Here is a 23,363-nt window from a genome sequence, read left to right as displayed (position 1 = left end):
TCGCACAACTTGATAATTTCCACCTTCATGGTGAACAGCAGATTTCACAGCTTTGCACTAGCCATCACGCAATAACTAAGGCAACACGTGAGAAAACGGCACAATGAAACGATCGCACATATCTCCACAAGCCTGAAACATGCAGGATAGGAAGCTACAAAGATAAGAAATTCTGACAGGCTATGTGAGCGAGCATTGCAAGTCAGGCCAGGATTATTTTTGAGGTGGGAGCGCCCGCCCACAGCGTGATTGTGTGGCAGAGCTGGTACCAGCTAGTTGTACTCTATTAGAGCTGCGCACATCCAGCCAGGCTAAGCCACCTTTCCCGAGGGAGTGGTGGCAGCTCACCTGGCTGCCAGGCAGGAAGGTTAACTTCTGGGACAGTTTGTTTGAAGTTCAATAATATCAGTAGTGACTGCTATTCATGTGCGGTGGAACCATATTTCTTGCTGTATATTCTCATTGCAAATTTATGGCGTTAGAAATTGTTCGATGTAAAGGATAATTCCATGTAAACGGTCTCGGTATAGTCTGGTTCAACTGTAGTTCCCTTTGTAATTGACTCCTATATATCCCTCAGTGTTTCATCTTCCTGTGTTGTGACTGCATGACCAAAGGTATCGTTAAACACCCTGAAGCGTGATTTGTTTCAACTGAGCTTATATCCTAGAGCTCCATCCATGTCTCCACAAATGTCTGCCAAAATTTTAATATCTGTGTCTGTCCACAACAAACTATCCAAGAGATAGGCACTTTTCGAACCCAACTACTGTATGCACAATTTTCAATTAGAACTGGGTTTGTTGTTATGAGTTTATAGTTACTACCATTGTGCAAAACACCAAAAGTCTTGTTGGTTATAATTATGGACCATGGATGTTGCATGGCAGGCATATTTGTAGAGCTCAGGAATTGATCAACACAAACTCATTGTTTCATTGCAGAGCCGAGCAAAAGTGAAGGCCAAGCGACGCCTACCATCACGGAGGAAGTTGCAGGCTGATTCAAAATCTTCAGATGGCGACAGTAAAAGTCCCCCTGCTGATGGCATGATGTTTCCATCATCACATGCTCCTGCTCCTCTGGTAAGGCCCTGTTAATGCTAGGTTGGGACAGATGAATAGAGGCCATATTGTTAGTGTCACAAATTCCAGCAAACTGGAAGCATACGGTGGCGAGTCACATGAGTAAGATGAACATTTATAATTAAAAAAATAAATATCCAACAAAAGAACTCTAAACAAACAATGCTCATGTGTTCGAACACTCAAAGTGGACTGTTTACGTCGTAGCTGACTTATGGTCACGTGGCTGCCATTGCATAGCATGGGGCTTGACGAAAGGGTAACAGCCGTTGCACAGGATGGGGCTTGTGAGTGGCGATGTGGTGAAGCCTGGGCTGCCCCCCGTGGCCCAGGATGGGGCCTGACAAATAGGTAACTGCCATAGCACAGGGCGGGGCTCATGAGTGGCAACATGGTTAAACCTGGGCTGGCCTCCGTGGCACAGGAAGGGGCTCGGGAGTGGTGACGTGGTTAAGCCTGGGCTGGCCTCCATGGCACAGGACATAGACAAAACTGCAGTGGGATTCTTCCCGTGGTAGATGGCAATGCCTCTGTTCTCGCAGAAAAAACTGAGACTTTAACCAGTTGACAACACGTTGCTCATTAAGAATTCTAACGAGGTGCTACGCTTCAATAACTCACACCCAGTGAAAAACATTTGATATTTCTGACGCATACTACAGTTTACCACTGAGTGGTTTGTTAAGCTGTGTGAAACATGCTATTGACGTATTTGTCGTGTAGCTTTTCAAACTGAGTCCAGTGTTTCAAATGGGCAGTTTCTGGAGCTACTCTAGTTCGATGTAAAATCCGCCTTCATCAAACAGGAGGACAGATACTTCCTACAAAAAAAAAAGGCATCTGCATAGGTTCTTGCATAGCACCCCTCCTGAGCAATTTATTTTTTATCACAGATTTACAAGTTGCTAGACGCTGATCTTCGATCCATGAAGGTGGTTAAAGGGTTCCGATTCATTGACAATTTATTATTTCTTTTAGAGGGCAACCCGCCAGATTGTAGCCAAGGATCCACAAAAGTTCTTGCTCTTGCTAAGAAATGCGTGAACCCCTTGCAAATCACTCATGAACTTCGTTTTCTCTATATGTGGTTAGCTTTTAAAGAAAGCCATGTATGCTGAGGCTATGAACCCTGAGCAAACAAACCCCTCCTCCTGTTCAAATCAGCTCATTCAAATCTAATAAAAAGGGCAATCACCAATCTTTGCCTCAAGCACGCCCTGCAAAAATCTTTCCAACACCTAACGAGCCAAAGTTTGTGCCAGCAAACATCACATCTTTTGGAAGCAGGTTACTCGAGGCATCTGGTAGTGCCCATAGCAGAGAAGCTCCTTAGGAATATCAGGGCGTCCGGCTGCACCGTGTGTCCTACCTCCCAAGAGATGGAGGAAGAAAAAAGAAAATTTACTGCAATCCTATACATCCATAAAATGTCACACAACATAAGGAAGATCAATCAAAGGGTGTGTCGTGTTTTCTGTGCCGAATAAACTTGCAAAAGTATGCAAGATGACTAACCCTGACAGAAAAGAAAACATGCATCAGGAAACACCAAACCAAATTTCTGAAATGTATGAAGGCTTAGTGTGTCAGCTACCTCTAACATGTAGCCACTTTATGTCATTCAAACAGGTCATTGCATCGACCTTCGCGAGCATGCTAACAATGAAATAACAGGATGGGAGGGTAGTTGGCACTTCATTGTGATAATTGTGGTTGCAAGCCAAAGTTTGAGAAGTGTGCGGTCATTACGGAGTCACAATTGCCTCATTATTGAGGACCACTGCATCACAATTTTAAAAGAAGAATGAGTGTTTATATTAAAAATGTTTATTTTAGATTTTTGAATTTGCGAAACAATTCTATTATCAGACGCATGACAGGGGGGTCTTGGGTGTCGAGACGAGTGTGACCTTTGGCTGGACCGGCAGCAAACAAAGTGTCCGGCGCTGTTTATTGACATGATATATACACGAATGCCCGGAACCACTTTAGTGGCGCCCTCTGTTATATGGGTTAGCCGCGTTAGTGTTGTCAGTGGTGTTATTGGTGCCACCGTGGATTAAATATAACAAAACATAACACACTACATCTTCCTGTCCGAGATCGAATTTACGAGTTCAGTCCCTTGGGTGGCACCACACGCCTTCCAGACCTTGTAACCTTTTCGGGGATGCTACCGTGTCTGGCCTGGTACTCCTCTTGTGCCTGCCAGGTGATGCTTGCTTCTGGCTTAGCCCCAGGGTTTGGAAATGAGGTTGGGGGTGTCAGGTTCGGTTTATCGGGGGGATGATGCACTTGAATCTGGAGTGGGCTGCTCAGTTGCAAAAGGCACCACATGCCGTTGGCGTTGCTGCATTATAGCCCTGCACGTTTCCATGATATACGAGCGTGGCCACTGGGCTCTGCTGAGAACCTGAGCACGACATTCAGCAACCGTGACCCACACTTCGTCCATCTCCTGAAGAGAGGTCCCAAAGCGCTCGCACCCCATGGCTACAGTCAAAGTCCTGAGCTTGCCTTTTCTTGGCAGCAGTGGGAGAAGACGTCTGGTGGTGGTATTTCTGGCGATAGCTTACTGTGGTCCCTGGGTACGCGTGTTCGTAACCGCCGACCGATGAGAAGCTGGGATGGGCTGCAACCCATGACACCTCGTGTGTCACAATACACTAGCAACACCAGGAAGCAGTCATTGTTCTTGCGGAAGAGATCCTTCACCGCCTGCACTGCACATTCTACCAGAACATTTGGCTGGGAGTAACCAGGACTGTTAGTAACATGACTGAACCCATAATGTTTGGCAAAACTTGCAAACTCGTGTGACGAGAACTGGAGTCCATTATCACTTCGGAGCACTTCTGGGACACCAATTTGAGCCATAACACTCTTGATAGCCAAAATCACCGCCTGGCTGGAAGTGCTGCATAGTGGGATGACTTCAGGATAGCGTGAATAGTAGTACACAAGCAGCAGAAAATTTTCTCCCACCATGTTGAACAAACCTGCCCCCACTTGTTGCCATGGGCGCTCCATTGAAGCTGTTCGAAGCAAAGGCTCAGCCCGCTGAACTCGTGTAGCTGCATACCATTCACACGATTCAACCATTAACGCCTTAACATCCACCCCGGAATTAACATTCCGGGGTGGATGTTATCCCGAACGGAAGCCGACAGTAACAGTAACATCCAAATGGTTGGTGAATGTCGTTAATTCTTGAGATTCTTCTGCCACTTTTACTTGATGAAAGCTGGATGTCACATCGAGCTTCAAGAACACTTGCATATACCCAGAAGTTCCAAAACTTGAACTATGGTGGGCAAGATGTGATGCTCTTGCAACACCACCTGGTTCAGCTTGGTAAGGTCGATGCAGATGCGGTATGATCCCAACGCCTTCCTGTCCATTGACCATACCGGCTCAACACAGTGTAGGCTTTGTCACGCGTCTGATCATACCCTCCTTCTCAAGCCTGTCGAGCTCTGCCTTCACAGCACCGTGTAATGGAATGGGCACCCGTCTTGGGCCTAGCAGTGAGTAGGGGTCCGCATCTGGTCTTAAATGCATAGTGTACACTTCCTGTAGCTTGCCTAAACCACAAAACAGCTTGTCTGATGTCACCTGGTTTTTTTCAGTCTTGACCACAGGATCCACAAACTTGACCACGCCCAGCCCTTGGATGGCAGGAAACCCCAGAAGTGGCACGATCTGTGACCAAATTACGTACAGCTGCTGTTTGACTAGTTTGTTCCTCCATTGCAGAGTGGCAACAAACATTCCTAGCACATCCAATCGTTGCCCCGCCAGTCCTGAGAGCTCCCCTTCTGGCGCCTCGAGATGTGATGGAATCCCAGAAAGTGTACTGGAGACGGCTGTGGGCCTCAGCGCCGCTGTACTTAGTGTTGTCTTCCCGAGACATTGTCGTCGATTTAAAGCGAACCCCACTTCTGGCACCATGTCGAGACGAGAGCAGTGGTGCGACCTTCGGCTGGGCCAGCAATAAACGAAGTGCCTGGCGCTGTTTACTGACACAATATATACATCTGCACAAATGCCCAGTGCATGGATTGATGGATGCTATGAGCATCCCCTTTGGAATGGGGCGGTGGGTTGCCCCACCAAGCTCTTGTTATGATATTGCCTAATGTCATACCTATGTTAAAAATAAAAAGAAAAGAAAACAAAAGCCCATGAGTAATTCACATAACCAAACTTTCTGAACCCCTGTTATGAACTTTGGTTTTTGCACCGCTTCGTTGTTTTGCTGTTTCCCAACTTTTCTTCCCCCAGTCTTCCGATCGCCACTTACTAATCTCTACTGTGGGCATGTTTACGTTCCCCCTGCTCTCGCTGAACCCAAGGGCTTCAAGGAGGCCAGAGATGCCTAAATTGACTGCTGATCTTCACATTCTAATAAAACATGCTCCTTCTGCAGCAGGTCCTTGACCGTCCTCACCATCCGTCCAACCTCCCTGTACGACTGTGGAAAACGGGTTGCTTGTGATGTGGCGGAAGTCATAGGACTTGGCGAAGGTGGACAACTCTCTTGCAGCAAATTGAGGACCGTTATCGCTGCGCACCAGTCTCGGGATCCCATGGCATGCGAAGACGCTCTTGATGGTGTGGATGACAGCAGGTGCTGTTGTCGAGCTCGGGCTGATGACTTCCGAAAAGCGTGACCAGTAATTCACCAGAAGGACATAGTCCTGGCCGTTAAGATGAAAATGATTGACACCCACCTCTTTCCATGGCCGAGTTCAAGTGTTTGACGACAGCGTGGTCTCTGAGCGCTGCACCCTGGTTTCGGCGCATGTGTGGCAGTTAGCCACTAGTGTGTCTATCTGATTGTTTATCTGGTTGTTACCTGTGGGCTGTGGAGTCCCCGAGACTTGGTCAACAAATGTGCAGGTGCCCAAGGCTTGGATTGCCGGGAAGCCCAGCAGTGGGACCATCTTGGTTGCCAGCACGTAGAGCAGCTGCTTTGTGGACTTGCCATGCCACGACAGGGTAGTGACATAAGTGCCTATGACCGGAAGGATGTTGTTGCCAGGGCCTTTCAACTTGCTCTTGAGATCTTGAAGCTTCAAGGGGACGCCGGGACATGTACTCGGTTGTGGGGAGCACACGCGCCCATCTTCCCTCGGACCGTCGCGTCGAGAGTCGGCATAGACGGGGGAGAGGCGCATTATGCCCTCTCCCGATTCTCCCTCGCTCTCGCGACGCGCGCGCGCGCCCTTCCTCCCCGACTCGCGGGCAGGTAGCTGACTCCCTCTCTGAGGCCGGACCCCTAACCTGCCGGACTGGAGCACCCGCCGCAACCCGTGAGTGACCACGTTGCGCGACTATCCCGGGCAACGAGGCCAGCCTATTTATTACTATTACAGAGAGGACGTCCCTCTGCCAGTGTTCTTTATTGCCGGTAGCAATAAACATTCTTACAGTTGACGTCGCTGGTTGCCTTATTCGTTCGAACCCGACGTAGCCGCGATTCCCGCGCTACGGGCTGGGGAGTAACACAAAGCGACTGCGTGGGGCTAGATCCAGAGCTCGCCTTCAGCCCTAGCCGCACGCAGAGTGGAACCCCCACAGGGTATGACATTCATTTCAGCACCGGAGTCCACCTTGAAGGAAAGTGGGCCACCCATTGACGAGTACTTCGACGAACTTTGCGTTCGGGTGCGCTCCCTCAACTGCATGTAGCTCGATGGAACTGGCAGAACACTTCTGTGTGCGCTTCCCATTGACACGCTCCTTCTTGAGGCACACATTCTCAAAGTGGCCACTCTTGCGGCAAAAGTTGCAGGACGCTCTGCGAGCCCCACAGGCGGTGTGAGGGTGTGATGCGCACCCGCAGAATGGGCACAGCTGCTGGGTTGTCTTATCAGCTGGCGCAGGCTTTCCCTTGTGAAGGGGAGTGGCATTGATGGCAAGCAACGATGAATCAGCCGAGTCACAATCCTTGCGCTTGTTATCAGCATCTTCATGTTGGCGAATGTGCATGAGCGCTTAGGGAATTGTCATTCTCAAGTTTCGACAAAGCTGGTCTGAGAGCTTGCAGTCAAGCAAGCCCACAAAAAAATGGTCTCGTACTAGCCACTCTTCGACCTCGGGCGAGGAATAGTTCCAGCACTTGACCATCCTTTGGAACGCAGTGAAAGTACATTGGCCGTCTCACCTGGTTGCTGCGTACGGAGGTGGAAGTACGCTGACTCGTACAGCTCATTTGGTGGGTGGACAAAGTGGTCATACATCACGGCGGCAGCGTCCCTCAGTTCCGCCTCTTGCAGCACAGTGGATGCATGGACAGCCCTGGCTTGCAGGCCCATACAGTAGAGCACACTTGGACCTCCATTAAAGCGGCGTAGAGTCCGGTCACAAACAAGTAGTCCTCATATTGCAGCAGCCATGAGGGCCAGGAGCGGGGGTTGTCAAAGCCAAATGCTGGTGGTGGATGCAGCTCTGTCTCCACCACCAAATGCCGGTGGTGGAGACAGAGCGGTCGACCAAGCAGCGAATGTCCCAGCGGAGCCTTCCCTAGTGGCCATGATGGAGGGAAGGTGACTGCTTCTACGAAGAGCGGCGGCGGTGCAGCCAGGCCGCGTGTCGACGCCGCAAGCATAGGATCAGCGAAGAGGGATCCCGCCCACTTCTGACCCCATGTCGAGCGAGCGAATGACACAGCAGCCGACATCCAGGCAGGCAAAGTGCCCAACAGGGTTTATTCCGTCCTTATATAGTCGTGGATGCTGTGCTGCCATCCAGAGGTACTGCCATATACTACACCATATTCCTCAGTCGACCTCCATGATCAATTTTACTATAAGCTGCTCTCAAGTCAAAGCTTGTCCAGCCAATATCACCCTGCACAGCTTCATTTGTAGTCTTCCCGTGAGCGCCCAATGCGAGGCACCCCACTGACGTTATGTTACCATCGAGTCCTGATTGTACCCCTGATCTCAAGCAAACAACCGCATTTCCAAAAGTAAGTCCTGGAACCATTACGCCTTTCCACATACCCTGGAGCACAGGGTACGTATTGTATCCCTATAATGCTATGTGCTTCATAAAGGCTGCATTTCGCTTCCCCTTTACTGTTATTGTTTTTTTCTGTTTCCATATATTTATTACCTTCGTTTATCCCTACACAAAGATATTTATATTCTTTTACCCAAGGTATTTCCTAGCCCTGTATTGCCACTGTCTGTTCACTGTTTTTATTGAATACCATAACACCTGATCTTTTAACGCTAAATTTAAGACCTAAATTCTTGCCTTTCTGTCCACAGATATTAAGTATATGTTGCATATCACTTTGCTTGTTAGCTAGCAACACACTATCGTCCGTGGGAAACAAACCTGGAAGCTGCTGCTCTATTTCTGTACCCACCTCTTTGTATGAGAGATTAAACCCGATATTATTTCCTTCTAGCACCCTTTCCATCCTCACCATGTACATCATAAACAGCAGTGGGGATAAAGGGCACCCCTGCCTCAGTCCCTTGTTGATATCAACTTTCTCCTCGTTTCTCATCCCTTCCCATTCAATGCAAACGGTATTTTCTAGGTAAGTCTCTCTCAAAAGCTGTAGACAATCGTCACCTAAGCCTTCCCCTTCCAGAATATACCACAAAATGTTGCGGTCTACGTTGTCGTAGGTTCCTGTAATGTCTGAAAAGGCTACATATAACGGTGTCCGTTCTACTGTGGATATTTCAATACACTGAGTAAAGACAAATAAAAGTTATCATCCAGACATCTATCTATTCTGAAGCTATTCTGAAGTTCTCCCAAAATGTCATTATTCTCTGCCCATGCTTGCAGTTTTAATTTAATTGTCTGCATTGCTAACCTGTATATTACCTATGTAATGGTCAATGGTCTATATGAGTGAATTCTATCTTTCTCCCCCTTACCTTTATACCTAAATTAAATTAATTCTGCTTTGTTGCCAACTGTCTGGTATTTGTCTATCCTTTAAACTTTTTTTCTACTGCTTTCAACAGAGCTTTTTTACTTTTTGGACCTAGTTCATTATTCAATCTAATGGGAAACATGTCTAGCCGTGTGGCTGTGCCCGTCAGAATTTTCTCTTCGGCTTTTTTCTAGTTTAAATTTGTCAGCACCAGCTCCTTTTTCATCCAGTTCTCTTTCATGCTCTTATTTTTTTTTTCTCATGTACAATCTTGTCATTGCCTTGGAAAGAGTCGGCTGTTATTTTTTCGAATGTAATTTAAGGCCGCGTCCCCTTCCAGTTTGTTTCCATCTTCTTCTAGGACAAGTTGTTGTATTGTTCCAGACTTCTTGCCTAATAATTTCCTTTTCTGACGTATTTCTGACAACCAACGTTCACTTTCACCTTTTATCTTCGCTTGCCCCAGTATTCTAGCCATAGATTTTTTTTTCCCGTTATATTTCCCATTTCCTTCATCCAGTGGCAACAGCACTTTGCCTGTCTGTGCTCTCGGGATTCTTTCTGTCATTCGGCGATCACTTCTCATATCTCCCTGTTCCAACAGCTTTTCGGTTTCTTTTTTCCTTTCCAACAAAGATGTTGCTTCTCTTTCCATATTTCTATCATTATTACACTTAGAAGCTCACTGTATTCCCTCTCTTTACTAGGCCATTTGGCCTCGATTCTAGTGTCTATATTTTTTATTTGTTCAGCGCTAAAATTTGGATTGTTCAGCGTTCAAATTTGGACTAGCCATGTTGTGCTCCTTGCTCTCTTTGTTGACTGCATATCCCATTTTCAAAATGATGCGTTTATGGTCACTCCCTATGCTGCTATACCCTTCCTCGTCAATGACCATTTCTCTCAACTTATCATGAATTCCTTCTGTCATCAGACAGTAATCAATGGTCGACTGATTGACTTTCGACATGGTCTGCCCATCGCACTTAGGCCCTGTATTCACGATAACGAGGCTATGTTGCTCACAAAGGTCTAACACTGGCTTCCTGCTGTTGTCGGTATAGCCATGTAGATTCTGTATGTGGGCATTCACGTCACCTAACAGGATAATTCAGGCACCATTCGTGAAACACTTAATATTGGAACTTAGACATTCTTCTAACTCTTGATTCTTCTCTCTGCAATTATTTCCAGTCCACAAATACGTTACGCCCGGCCAAGTTTTCTTTCCGCTCATTGTACATGATAACCAAAGATGCTCTTGACATTTTCAATTTACTCTTTTCCATTTGGCTCCCTGACAGATGAGCATTCCAACTCCCCCTCCCTTTCTTTCCGACTTAGTTCTCTTGCACCCTTCCCAAACATAATTATCAATAACTGGCGGCTCTTCTGAGTCTCTAAGGTGCGTTTCTGTAACCGCATACACCCCTATTTATTCTCTACTTAACTGCTCCTCAATCTCTGCCCACTTTTCCTTACTTCTGCTGCCATGCATGTTTACGTAGTCTATTGCATGGCTAGCTCTGTTTCTTCTTTTCCTCCTTTGTTTCTTATTTACAACGATGCTATTCCGAGGTTCCCCTAGGGGACCTTCGCCATTACTACCTACACTGGCCTCCTCATCGCCTGTGCCCCCCCCCAAAAAAAAAAACGCAACCACATCACCAGCAATTCACCAGCCCACTTCTCGTCCTAGCCTGTGACTGAAATGGGTCCTGTCTCATTGGAATGCACCACACCTTCTCACTTCCCTGTTTACTTCGACAACCTCGAAACCTTTCTCGTGGCTCATTGTTCATATAGCCTCATTAGCACCCACTACGGCTCTTTGTACGTTACTGTCACATACAGGCACCTCCGGCACCTTGCACACCACGATCTGCACCTGAGGGGATAGCTCGCGCAAGTCCTAGCCCTGTCCATTTTCTATTGAAGTAATTTGGCCTACTATGACAAGGTTGCATCTGTGGGCATTTTCCGCAGGCTTTGCTTTTGCTCGCACTATGACAGCACCCAATGTCCATTCTGGAAATGTCCCTACCGCCACTCTTTTGTCACCCGTCACCCTCTCCACAACTGCGTTTGAGCACCTAGCCAGGTTAGATTCGCCGGCGATAATCATCGTTTCACTCTCTCCTACCTCTCCCTGCTTCCCTTTGCCCTTTTCCACGTGATTCGGACTTGACAGGAGGCAGTGACCCCTGCGCTTCTGCTTCTTTTGTGTGGTGGCCCCAGGGTAGGTGCCGCTCTTTCCAGCTACCCCCTCCCCATGTTGGACGCATTGGACTGCATATCTAGCTCATTTTCGAGCTCTTCGACCTGTTTGACAAGCTTATCTTGGAAGGCCTCCATTTTCTTCAGCATAGCATCAACATCAGAGTGTCTGCCGACTGACTCGATTTCCTCTCCATTATCATCCGTCCACTCATCTACCTTGAGGGGCCCCCCCGCAAACTGCACGCTTTACAGTCTTTCTTGCCATGTGTTGCACTTGGCTTTTCTCAATACAAGCACCGAAGCTTTCAGAGCACGTGCCTTCTAGCAAATGCTGATACACAAAGAATAAAAATCCTTAAAATGCTGCAAAGTAATTATCACCAATGTTTTAGAAGCAATAAGTGCCGCACCAACTTAAAATATGACACATTTTCACTCTTGTTCAAACACGCAGCCCTGTCCTCTCTGTCCTACCAAAGCAATATTCCCAATAACAATGCACACACACTACAGCCACTAATAGCTAATAGTCTTGCAACTTCCAAACTACTATTTAAAGGCTAAAAAGGCTTAATGTCCCATATGATTGCACGTGCTGAAACATGTGGCATGAAAGGACACTCTGACTATCCTGCAAAACTAAATAGACACAAAACACACCCCTGCTTACGAAAAAGGAAAAAAAACTAGCCAATTACTATTTAAAAGCTAAAAAATCAGCAAATAAAGAAAAGAAGCAAGCTCAAAGCATGCACCAAAGCTTAAGTTTTTGTCACTGCCACGGAGCCCTGGAAAGCCACTTCCATCCGCCACAAACATCATCACCTTAACCAGACCCACTTTAGTGGTGCCCTCTGTTAGATGGGTAAGCCACGTTAGTGTCGTCTATGGTGTTGGTAGTGCCACTGTAAATTAAATATAACTAAACACTACACACCACATCAGGAACCTAAAAATTTCATTACCTTGACACGGTCGAAAAATTGCTGGAATTAACCTTTATTAGTGAGGCCATTATATGAGTTGTTAGAAAATTGTTTCAAGGTTCCTTTGAAGCTGCAATATAATGTAGTAGCTATGTCACAACTTCTGAACTGTTCACAAAAACTCTTTCTTAAGAAGTTTTTGTATATTGGTATGACATTACTTTTTGTGAAATGTTTCTTTTTACCACATGTTTTGGAGCACAGAAGTAAGTACCTCCTTACATACACTTATTTAAATAAAGACTGCGGAGGAGTGTGGATTTAGGGTTAGGGTTTATTGCTCACCTGTTGCGGAGTTTCCATAAGCCGCTCTTTCTATGTCACATTGCCAGGTGCATTTCCATTACCAACAGCGTCTGCCAAATGGCACAAGGTCCTGTGGAAGGAAGTAACCAATTGTGCTTTAAAAACACAATGGGCCCCTCAAAACGAATTTTCAGCTTTTAAAAGCTATAATAGGCATTTACAGGCACAAAGGACAGAAATAAGCATCTATGGGAACAGAATAAAGTGAGTGCTAAACCATTTCTTAGCCCATAATTTGTGCTCATGCAAACAAAAGGCAAGGCTGTGATGTGTGGAAACAAGTAGAAATTTGCCTATAATCCAGTCCCTGCTGATGAACATAACTCGCGAGGCTTTTAATTGTCAGGCCATCCGTCTTGTCAAACAAATATCTACACTTGCCAATAAAAGAATGACCATGAGAGTAAAGTGAAGGCACCGACTCCATTCAAGCGTAGTTTGGACATATGTTCTCTGTCTCTTCCTTTGTCAGTGGTTTGTAGGTGACAATTTAAAACAACTTAATCCCTTAACTGGGGAATTGTTTACTCAAAAAGAAATACACCCTGGGGAGATCTTTTCTCTAAATATTGTTTTAAATAACAAAGAATATTTTTAAAAACCGGTGCTCTAGAAATAATTACAGAACTTTACTTAACATCGTGTTACACTCTTTTTCACTTCACAAGCTCGTGTGAAAAATGTTGAAGCACAGTGCAGCACTCAAGGGCATGTCACAGTCCATCTGTGGTCTTCCTTGGAAAACATAACTTCTTACCAGCTCCACTGTCATGCCATTCATTGGAATTTGCAAGTGTTGTGAATGACTTTTCCAAGTGGTTCTTGTCTTCTCAGTTGCTATTTTTTGCTGTCAGAGTTACTGTCAAGCTCCAACACATCAGTAGTGCTGCAATTTCAATGTCTGTAAAAGCTCTTTGCAGATTCCACGTTTGGAGGTTTGGCACAATTCACGCCAAAATCTAGTTTCCATGCCCAGGAAGCCGCACATCTGTTGACTCCCCATGACGTGCTCCCCCACTTTGCTGTTACAAAAGCAAAGTGGCACCATCTGGAAAACAAACATCTCAGCTCGGCTTTCTATGTTTTTCTGAGACATCGCATAACATATTCTGCTTTAAGAAAATTGTTTCCTTTGAATCGCTCCTGTCAACAGGGCGAAAGTGTCCTGCGTCTGTCGCTAGTGCTCCCTGCGGTGGGGTCGACTTGGCGGCGCATCTGCAGACGTGCTCCCGACAAGTCCAACATGCAGCGTCTAGTTAAGGGGTTAAAAAATACGACCCTTTAATGGTCGCATTTTTTTTTTATTGCAGTTATAAATTCCTCAAAGTGACCTTTCAAGAAAAGCAAGCAAATAATTTTTGAGGTGAAAATAAAATGACAAGTTTTTTCATGGGTGGAGTTTTACACGTGGTTTATTGTTGAATACATGGATAAAGTAGCATAACTAATTTTTACAAATGTAATAAAATTCCCACAATTTATTTTTATGTTTTAAACACTTTAAAATGTTTCATTTCATCTCCAACGTTTATCATGTGGGAGGGTGCGATCCCAGCAAGGATGGCAGTGTGAAGGCCTCTGAGCCATGTTCGAACCAATGACAAAGGGTCAGAACAATGGAAAATGAAATCGGTCATTAGAGAACACAGCCCCATGTGGCCCGCACTCGTCAGAAAAATGAAGCCAGTGAGGAATTCGCAGTAACCAACTGTTAGTTCGCTGGATGAGATTCTTTCAGTTCTCACAAAACGAGATGCATATGTGGCAGTATCATCGGTTTCCGAGCGCCTACCTGTAGACAAAGTAATGGCACGCTTACAAGAGGAGCCACGCTGGCAAGCATCTCACAGTAATGGTTAGACTGATAAGAAACGAGATGAAAATCACTCTTCCTGACATCTGTGATTCGAAACAAAATGCGCAAGAATTACGACTATGAAGTGCACACGTGCAGGTGTGAGTGTACGGCAGTACTTGAGGCCAAGCAGGAAACTACCATAGCTGCAGCCACCATAAAATGAAGCAAAAAAATCTGTTTTGTTGGAAGCTGAAAGGTGGCAGCACAATAAAGTTTTTCTATAAATATCACAGAAGGTTGCAGCACCTTCAGAGCAACACTAGGCAGCACTCTGCTATAAAAGCGCACTTTTTTTTTTCCAAATGTTTGATTGCCAGCTTGCATGTACAGCCACTTCGAAATTGTTTCCACTGCCATACATGTATGGCAGTGACTTTCAAAGGGTTAAGTAGAGATGTGCGAAAGAGAACTGACTGCATGCTTTAGAGACATGTTTGCAACTTTGCAGTTACTTTGCAATAAACACGCAGGTGGCATCTTCAAGGTCGGATGCAGAGCCAACTGTCAACTCGCCTTCATTGAAGCCAGCCTTGATGGTGGTCAAATCGCCATCCACGGAAGAAGAAGACCTTTTTGCTGTAAACAGCCTGCAGCCTGTACCAGCAGAAGCCAGGCACAAGCCATGCCAAGCAGTGCCAGCTGTGGCCACTACAGCTAGGTCACAGGTAAACACTGTTTTCAGTTATGATGCCGACTGAATGTACAGGCATTTCTCCTCACTCGCAATGGTTACACTAACATATGCATTTTGTAGTTGATTGATTGGTCATTGTCTTGTTAAGCCTAATTTGGAAAGCTTTGGGCTGACAGACACCACGTGAAATGCCATTCAGCTTAACAAGGCTCAAGTTGCATTAAAAACGTAGCCACATTCGTGGTGATAATTTTTTATGTGAATGTTCCTGCTGCGCTAAATACTCTCTGCTGGTCCTATGTTTTCTCCTCTGCCATAAGCCTGGATATTTTGTCGTTAGCATGATTACTAACCAGAAGTAACTTCAAAGCAAGTCTTGGTGGGAACATTTATTTTGTGAACAACCTTTTTTATAATGAGATAGAGAAATTATTTCATTAGGCAGCTACTCAAGTCATTTAAATGAAATTTCTTGCTTTTAAGAGAAATGTTAACTTTCACTTACTGCTTGCAGGAGATATTTTTGACTTAGGCCATTGGCCATTAAAAGAGTACAGACACAAAATTTTTGAGGATCTGTTTTTCTTGTGCATAATCATTACCTAACGACTCAATAATAAACTAATAAAGAACTAACTAACTGATAAAGAAACTCATTTGCTCCAGCGCGTAGCGATTTATTTATGTGCTTGTGTGTTACAACCAGTCACAGTTTCGATTCAGAAGACTGTTTGGGGCCCAGTGACATACGTGACATGTTTTGTAAACAAAAAATCACATGAGCCTGCATAACTGTGGCACACGCTGGTGCACCCCTCACTCTGTGCTTCTTTCATCTGCTGGTTTGTTGCACACGTGCTCCAATTAACTGCGGTATATGTATTTGCTTGGAGGATGTAGTCGCTGCAATATATTAGATGTGAACGATTTTTACTCCAATGCTTTGTACAGCATCACGTCATAAGGTGATGATGGAAACAGGGACAGCAATGACTACATTGGTGCGCACCTCACATTGAACGCAGGGGCTACTCCAGTTGCAATTCATAGCATTTGCCACGATACTTTTATATATATATACATACATACATACATACATACATACATATATATATATATATATATATATATATATATATATATATCTATATATATATATATATATATATCCTAGCTTTAATTGGATATATGCATCCAGTTACATCCACAGTTGCTGACCATTTATTCGAACCTCACGGGGACTGCAGAAATGTCTGAATAAATAGGTGTCCGAAAAAGCAGATTAAGAACAAAAAAAGACATCCTTTATTTTTACGCACTTATTCGGGCTCGGAGTAGGCTTGAACAAATCGTGAATGCGCTGTTGCACGCTGTTTAGTTTACACGCAATCAGATAAACGTGAACCTCGGAGAGGTTCGTACAGTCACTATAGGCTGCTGAAAGCACAGTCACTGCTTGTACACGCTCCGCATGCGACAGCAGCGTAGCACATGGTGCGTCATCTTCCGACTCAGAGGCGTCGTTCGGCGGTGCAGCAGAAACCTGACGAATGATCTCACCGTCGTCGAGTTCTGCGCATGTGAGTACAGCAGTGTCAGCACCTGTGAAACTGTCAAATGAGACGGTGTCCGGAATCGCAATGCAACCATTGCGCAGCTCTCGGCAGAACATTTTCGGCATCAGCAGGGAGCGCATCGGAAGGCGACAAATCCTAGGCCTTCCGGCACCCGCTTGCCGGCATTCCCCAGCGCAGTCTGCGCGGGTACTGTTGGTGCCATGATACACTTGATGCGATGTTTCCGTATGCCGCATTGGATCACCACAACCTCAACACAGCACACAAAGCAAACACCACCACCCCGTCACACTGACACCAGTCGCACAAACAAAAAACATGGCTTACTCTCAGCATCGTTGGCATGTGTGGTCGCACTCAGTGCTATCATATATTTTTCAGATGTAAATGCCAGTGGTAGGGAACAAAGTACAGCTAAACGTACTACATGCTGTCCATTACTGATTGCTAGCTCAACCTTACTTGTTTAACTTTCAAGTGGTAGAGGTACATGGAGTACCACCAGTCTATGTCGTATGCCAGGTGTGTCGCATCGGCTCAGAATTAAAACATAATGGAGCCATAGCAGCAGTAAGAGACGTCATCTCGGAAGGATATGCGAGTTTAAAGTATACAGTATAACATAATCTAATATATCTTTATACGTCTTTTACCTCACTGGTTGCTGTGAACCTTGTTGAACTTTTTCATTAAACATGATCTCAGGAACCTTGCCACATGCTCGTTATTGAGTGGCTTCTTTTTACTGTAGTAGGTTAATGTGATTACTGCCACAGTCATCTTTTTATTGCCAACTCTAGGAACATGCTTTTTGTATGCTTCTCTTCTTTCCTATTAGTTGTTCTTTTCTACTCGTCCCCCGTGTTGTTGAACAGGACAATGTCATCTGCAAATCGAAGGTTGCTGGGATATTTGCCGTCAACCCTTCCTCTCAAGCCTTCCCAGTTTAATAGCTTGAATACTTCTTCCAAGCACGCAGTGAATAGCATTGGAGAGATTGTTTCTCCTTGTCTGACCTCTTTCTTTATAGGTATCTTCCTACTTTTCTTGTCCCACAGGGGCATCTGCACAAGCAGGCATTTGGTGTGTTGCGACACCACGTACCCGAGCACAGGAGGTTTGGAACCTCCCACATTTAGCCGTGCGTGGCTTAGCCATGCCTGAAGAAACGGGGATCCTTGGGGTTAAGCCGACGCTGGGTGTTTGGACCTTTAAGGCCCCATGGAGAAGACAACACACCTCTTTGGCCTCTGCTTCACGTAGACGACACCTCCAGACTGACCCACCTGGAGGAAATCAGCAGTCGCCTTTTCCTGTCCTCCTCTACAATCTTTGTCTTTCTCACCCCCTTTTCCATTCTTCCTGTCTTCTATTCATTTCTTTTAACTTCCTAGTTTTTGGGCGGCAAGGGTTAACCTTGTGTAATATATCCAGTCTTCGGCGTGCGTATATATATATATATATATATATATATATATATATATATATATATATATATATATATATATATATTAGGTTATAATGGGAGCGTATCGCTGGCGTACACAGAATATAATTTTTCTATTCCTGTGACGTTCCCAGGTTGGTATCCAGAGTGGGCGGCGGGCACTTCTGCCAAATACAGTAATGCTACATATGGCTTCTAGTTTCCTCCCACTCCCTGATCACTCCCTTCCAGCCATCAACTTTCCAGGACAGAGTTTCAGAGCTTTATTGCAGAACCCCCCGATCCTTACATTGTAGTAGGCGATTTAAATGCACATAACACCCTCTGGAGAGATTCTCATTGTGATACCAGAGGGCGCTTATTAGAAAACTTCCTTTTATCCACAAGTGCATGCTTACTAAACAAGAAAGAACCCACATGCTACAGCTTAGCAAAGAAAACGTTCTCATCTATTGATTTAAGTATCACATCATGTACGCTCGTGCCATACATGGAGTGGAACGTGATCAGAAATTCATATTGGAGTCACTACTTCCCAATTGTCTTAAAGGTAACAAAAGGCTATAAGTGTTCACCACATCTGCCCCGTTGGAAGGTTGACTGTGCTGGCTGGAAATGATACACAGAACTGACACATTTGACTTGGGATGGCATCTGTACTCTCTCAATCGATGATGCAGTGTCATATTTGACGGCATATATAACTGATGCTGCATCAATATGTATCCCTGAAACGAGTGGGTCGCCCTCTAAACGACGTATTCCTTGGTGGAATGAGCAGTGTAAGGAAGCTCGCAAAAATCAAAATAAGGCTTGGAGTCGCCTTCGCGACTCTCCAACTACCGAGAACTTCATCACCTCCAAGAAAATAAAGTCTGAAGGTAGAAGAACGTGCCGCCATGCCAAAAAGGAAAGCTGGCAAAAATACATCTCTAGTATTAATTCATATACAGACAAAAAAAAAGCCTGCAGCAGGGTAAACAAAACAAAAGGCCACGAAACTCATGCTCTACCATTGGTAACTACAAAAGGAGACACACTTATTGACCAAGCTGATTCTCTAGGGGCACATTTTAAAAAGATTTCTAGTTCATCCCATTACAGTCGAGCCTAGCTATATCAAACTCTCAAAAGAACGCCTATCAGTTCGATATAGAGCATAATTTGATATAAGCCTGCTAAATAATTGGATGTCATAAAAGCACATACCATTTATAAAATCACTTTATTGATGGAATTAGCTTAGTTTCGCATGAAATAGTCCTGCATTTTCTTCTGCTTGGGAAATTTCGCTGCCAGCGACGCACGCACTTCTCCAGATTGTCTAAGGAGTCGGAGCAGCTGAGGCCGCAACCTTCCGTATTCGCGCAAAAGCACTGGACTAGTGCGAGCGCACCAATCACTTCGGAGGACGTGGGCAAAGGACCGTCGTTGCTTTCCTCATTGGGCCCAATTTCACTTGTGCTCGGTACGATGACGGCAATGTAGTCTTTGTTTTCGGGCTCTCCTGTGGTCGCGACACCATCATTTGCGCTCACAAACTCATCCACCGTTGATTCTTCAACAGCTTCCGGAAATTCTGACAGCTCGCTCCAAACTTTGGCAACACCGGCAACGGCTTCGTTGCATTCATCAGAATTTACAGTCATCACCGAGCACGCAGAAGCCGGCACGGCTGAAGCATTTTCGCATGAACCACTCGTACACAGCCGTGCGTACACGTCGGGCGCCATGGGCACCGGGTCGCGAGTTTGGTGCTTTAGCCCTAATCTCCCCTTATTTTTCAATATCGTGCTGAGAGTGCTCCTTGGAATCTTGCATCCTGCGGGGACATCCGACTTGTCACCGCGTTTGACCTGATTTATGATTTAGAGCTTCACGGCGAAAGACGAATTCTGCCACTTAATCACGGCAACAGTGCGGGAGAAGGCCCACAAGACGCACACACAATGAACCAGAAAAGCAGCAAGACCATGAGCGAGACAACTCGCACTTTCGCCATCTTGCACGACGAGTACACAAGAACCTCTGATTGGCTGTCTGAGCAAGCGCCGCGGGTGGGCCAGGATCATTTTTTGCAGGGGGGTGTCAACGGCTCGCTCAACTCAGCGCAGTCACGGTAGGGAGAGCGGTTGGATGGAACCGCGCCGCCGGGTTTCCCCGCCACTACGAGGCAAAGCCAACTTCTGGGGGCATTTTTCCGCAACTTGACGTTTGATATATCGGGAGTCGCTGCTATTTTTGTTCGATGTAAGCGGCATTTTTGCTATAAATGCTCATTGTAACTATACCTTGTCCAGAAATTGTTCAATATATAGAATAATTCAATGTAAACAGGTTCGACATAGTCGGGTTCAACTGTACTCAGATACATTTCTGAGATACCGGCAACAAGCGAAGCAACTACCTCTGGGTCAGAAAGGAAGTAGTAATCAACCTTACAACCGTCCATTTAACATGGCGAAATTTCAGGCTGCACTAAATGGCTGTAACAAGTCCGCTCCAGGAAGTGACAGAATAGTGTATGAAATGGTCAAACACCTACACTCTGAAACCCACAAAACTACTGTCACTTTTCAACTTCGTGTTCTCTGCCGGCTGCATTCCATCTGCCTGGAAGGAAGCAATAATCATACCAATACTAAAAGATGACAAGGACCCCACTTCAGTCAACAGCTATAGGCCTATAGCCTTGACAAGTTGCCTATGTAAACTGTTTGAGAAAATGGTTAACCAGCGCCTCCTTCATTTTCTTGAGAGTACCAAACTATTAGATCCCCTACAGTGTGGTTTCAGGGAAGGTACATCCACAACTGATCACCTTGTCCGCATCGAGACGAATATTCGCGACGCTTTTGTGCATAAGCAGTTCTTTTGGTCATTATTTATTGACATGGAGAAGGCATATGACACCACGTGGTTTTTAAGAATTCTCCGCGACTTGGCTGAAATGGGAGTCCGAGGCAATTTGCTGAATGTCATCCAAAGTTGTCTGTGTAACCGCACGTTCCATGTCAAGTTGGTAATGTGCTATCTCATTATATTTACATAGGAAACGGGTGCACCACAAGGTGGTGTGCTTAGCTGCACTCTATTGATCACAAAATTAACTTGCTTTATACTATCATACCACATACAATGTTTTATTCTGTGTATGTGGATGACGTACAAATAGGTTTTAAATCATGTAGTATTTTCATCTGTGAGTGACATGTACAGCTTGGGCTAAACAAATTGTCAAAGTGGACTGACGAGAATGTGTTTAAATTAAACCCGCAAAAAAGCACGTGTGTTCTCTTCTCGAACAAGAGAGGTATATTATGTGATCCTGTTATTTATCTTAATCAACAACATCTCCCTGTGAGCCATGAACATAAATTTTTGGGCCTTATTTTAGACTCTAAATTAACATTTATCCCCCACGTGAAATATCTGAAGGCAAAGTGTATGAATACAATGAATCTTCTGAAGCTCTTGTCCTATACATCCTGGGGAAGTGACAGAAGGCGTCTCTCAAGCTTGTATAAAAGTCTGATAAGGTCACGCCTCGACTACGGTGCCATAGTGTATAGCTCTCTTATGCCTAGCGCCTTGAAGATGTTAGATTTGATTCACCACTTGGGTATCCGTCTTGCTAGAGGTGCTTTCAGGACTAGTCCTATAGAAAGCCTGTACGTTGAATCCAACAAATGGCCTCTACATCTACAAAGAACGTTATTAACTTTCTGTTACGCCCTGGAAGTTAAATCAGATATTTGGCATTCATGTCATATTACAATTGGTGACTTGTCCACTGCCAGGCTAGTCCGTAACCGCCCAGCCATCCGGCCTCCTCTGTCCCTCCAGTTGGAAGCACTCTCGGGAAAAACAGGGGTCCCTTTTTCAGAGAATGTCCCAACGGCTCCTACTCGGCTCCCACCGCCTTGGGAGTGCCTGACTATCCAATGTGACATCTTTTTCTTAGAAATATAGAAACGAGCACCTGAGGCTCACATACAATCGCATTTTCTTGAACTTAAAGAGAAGTACTCCTGGGAGGAATTTTGCACAGTTGTTTCGAAGTCTCCTGCTGGTGTTGCTTACGCAGCACTCGGACCCTCATTTTCAACATTTGGGGCACTAAACCCACGCCAGTGTCCTTACAGTGGAAGCATACGCTATATTCTCAACTATTAAACACATAAGGCTCACAAATGTCACTAAGGCTGTTCTCTTCACAGACTCGTTAAGTGTCGTGAGAACACTAATTAGCTTACAAAAACATAAGAATTCCATTTTGAATGAGTTGTATAACTTATTGTGCTCTGCATATATGTGCAACCAAGCAATGGTCTTATGCTGGGTACCTCGCCGTAAAGGTATAAAAGGCAACGTAGCTGCTGACGAAAATGCTACGTCAGTGAGTTTTAGCTACACAGATGGTAATGTCCCTATCCCTGCCACAGACCTAAAGTCTTTTCTACGTCGTAAACTGAGGATTCATTGGCAAGGAGAGTGGGATACACAAACATTGAATAAACTACATATGATAAAACCAAAATTAGGGAACTGGATAAGTGAGAAAACAGCACGGTACAAGAAAACACTTCCTTGCCAATTAAGAATAGGACACACTTATGGTACTCACTCTTATCTCTTGAGTGGGGGCGATCCTCTGACTTGTAGTAAGTGCGGCAATAATCTGGCAGTACTCCATGTTCTTATTCAGTGCCCTGCAATAGAAACCGAGATGATAAAGTATTTCCCTTCTGCATATCGTGAAAATAAACCTCTTCACCTTGCATTTTTTCTTAACGATGAACCACTTTTTAACCCGAAATTAGTTTTTAGCTGAAACATATACTCTGGAAATCATTTGGACAGGTAATTTTTAGCACACAACTAACAGCCTTTCTATTTAAGGGCTCTCTTGAAGCTCTAGTGTCACTGTTATGTTTTGTTTTGTTGCATCATGTTTTTAACGAAACCCAGTTGCCATCGCCCATGTCCCTAACTAATCAGTGTCATCATTTTAGTACCTATATAGTTTACGCCGTTTACAGCAACAGTTTTTAGGCCCTTTTACAGTCATGTCACATCTGCCATGATGAATTCACTGTCCATGCCATTCACAGTACATCGTTAAAATGACCATTTGTCATGCCATTCTTTGGCCATACCTAGCCCTTTCATCATTAAACACCACATATCATCATCATCCTACTTGTGGAAAATAAAGGCAGCTGTGCAATCTCTGTAGATATTTTCCAAGATATTTATGTAAGCATCCTTTACTCCTTGATTATGTAATGCCTCTATGACTTCTGGTATCTTTACTGAATCAAATGCCTTTTCGTAATCTATA

General features: G+C 45.0%; 1 protein-coding gene across 1 annotated transcript in view; it reads left to right on the top strand.

The window, feature by feature from the left end:
* The window catches only part of LOC135912598 (WASH complex subunit 2-like), a 278,899-nt gene that overhangs the window by 233,350 nt on the left and 22,186 nt on the right, over window positions 1-23,363 (top strand). Inside the window, exons 24-25 of the mRNA XM_065445097.2 lie at window positions 945-1,085; window positions 14,832-15,026. Of these exons, the coding sequence (XP_065301169.2) occupies window positions 945-1,085; window positions 14,832-15,026 (336 nt within the window). The remainder of the gene's footprint in view (window positions 1-944; window positions 1,086-14,831; window positions 15,027-23,363) is intronic.

This window comes from Dermacentor albipictus, chromosome 9, assembly GCF_038994185.2.
Source record: "Dermacentor albipictus isolate Rhodes 1998 colony chromosome 9, USDA_Dalb.pri_finalv2, whole genome shotgun sequence".
Taxonomy (NCBI): Eukaryota; Metazoa; Arthropoda; class Arachnida; order Ixodida; family Ixodidae; genus Dermacentor; species Dermacentor albipictus.
This window is presented reverse-complemented; position numbering and strand designations above follow the sequence as displayed.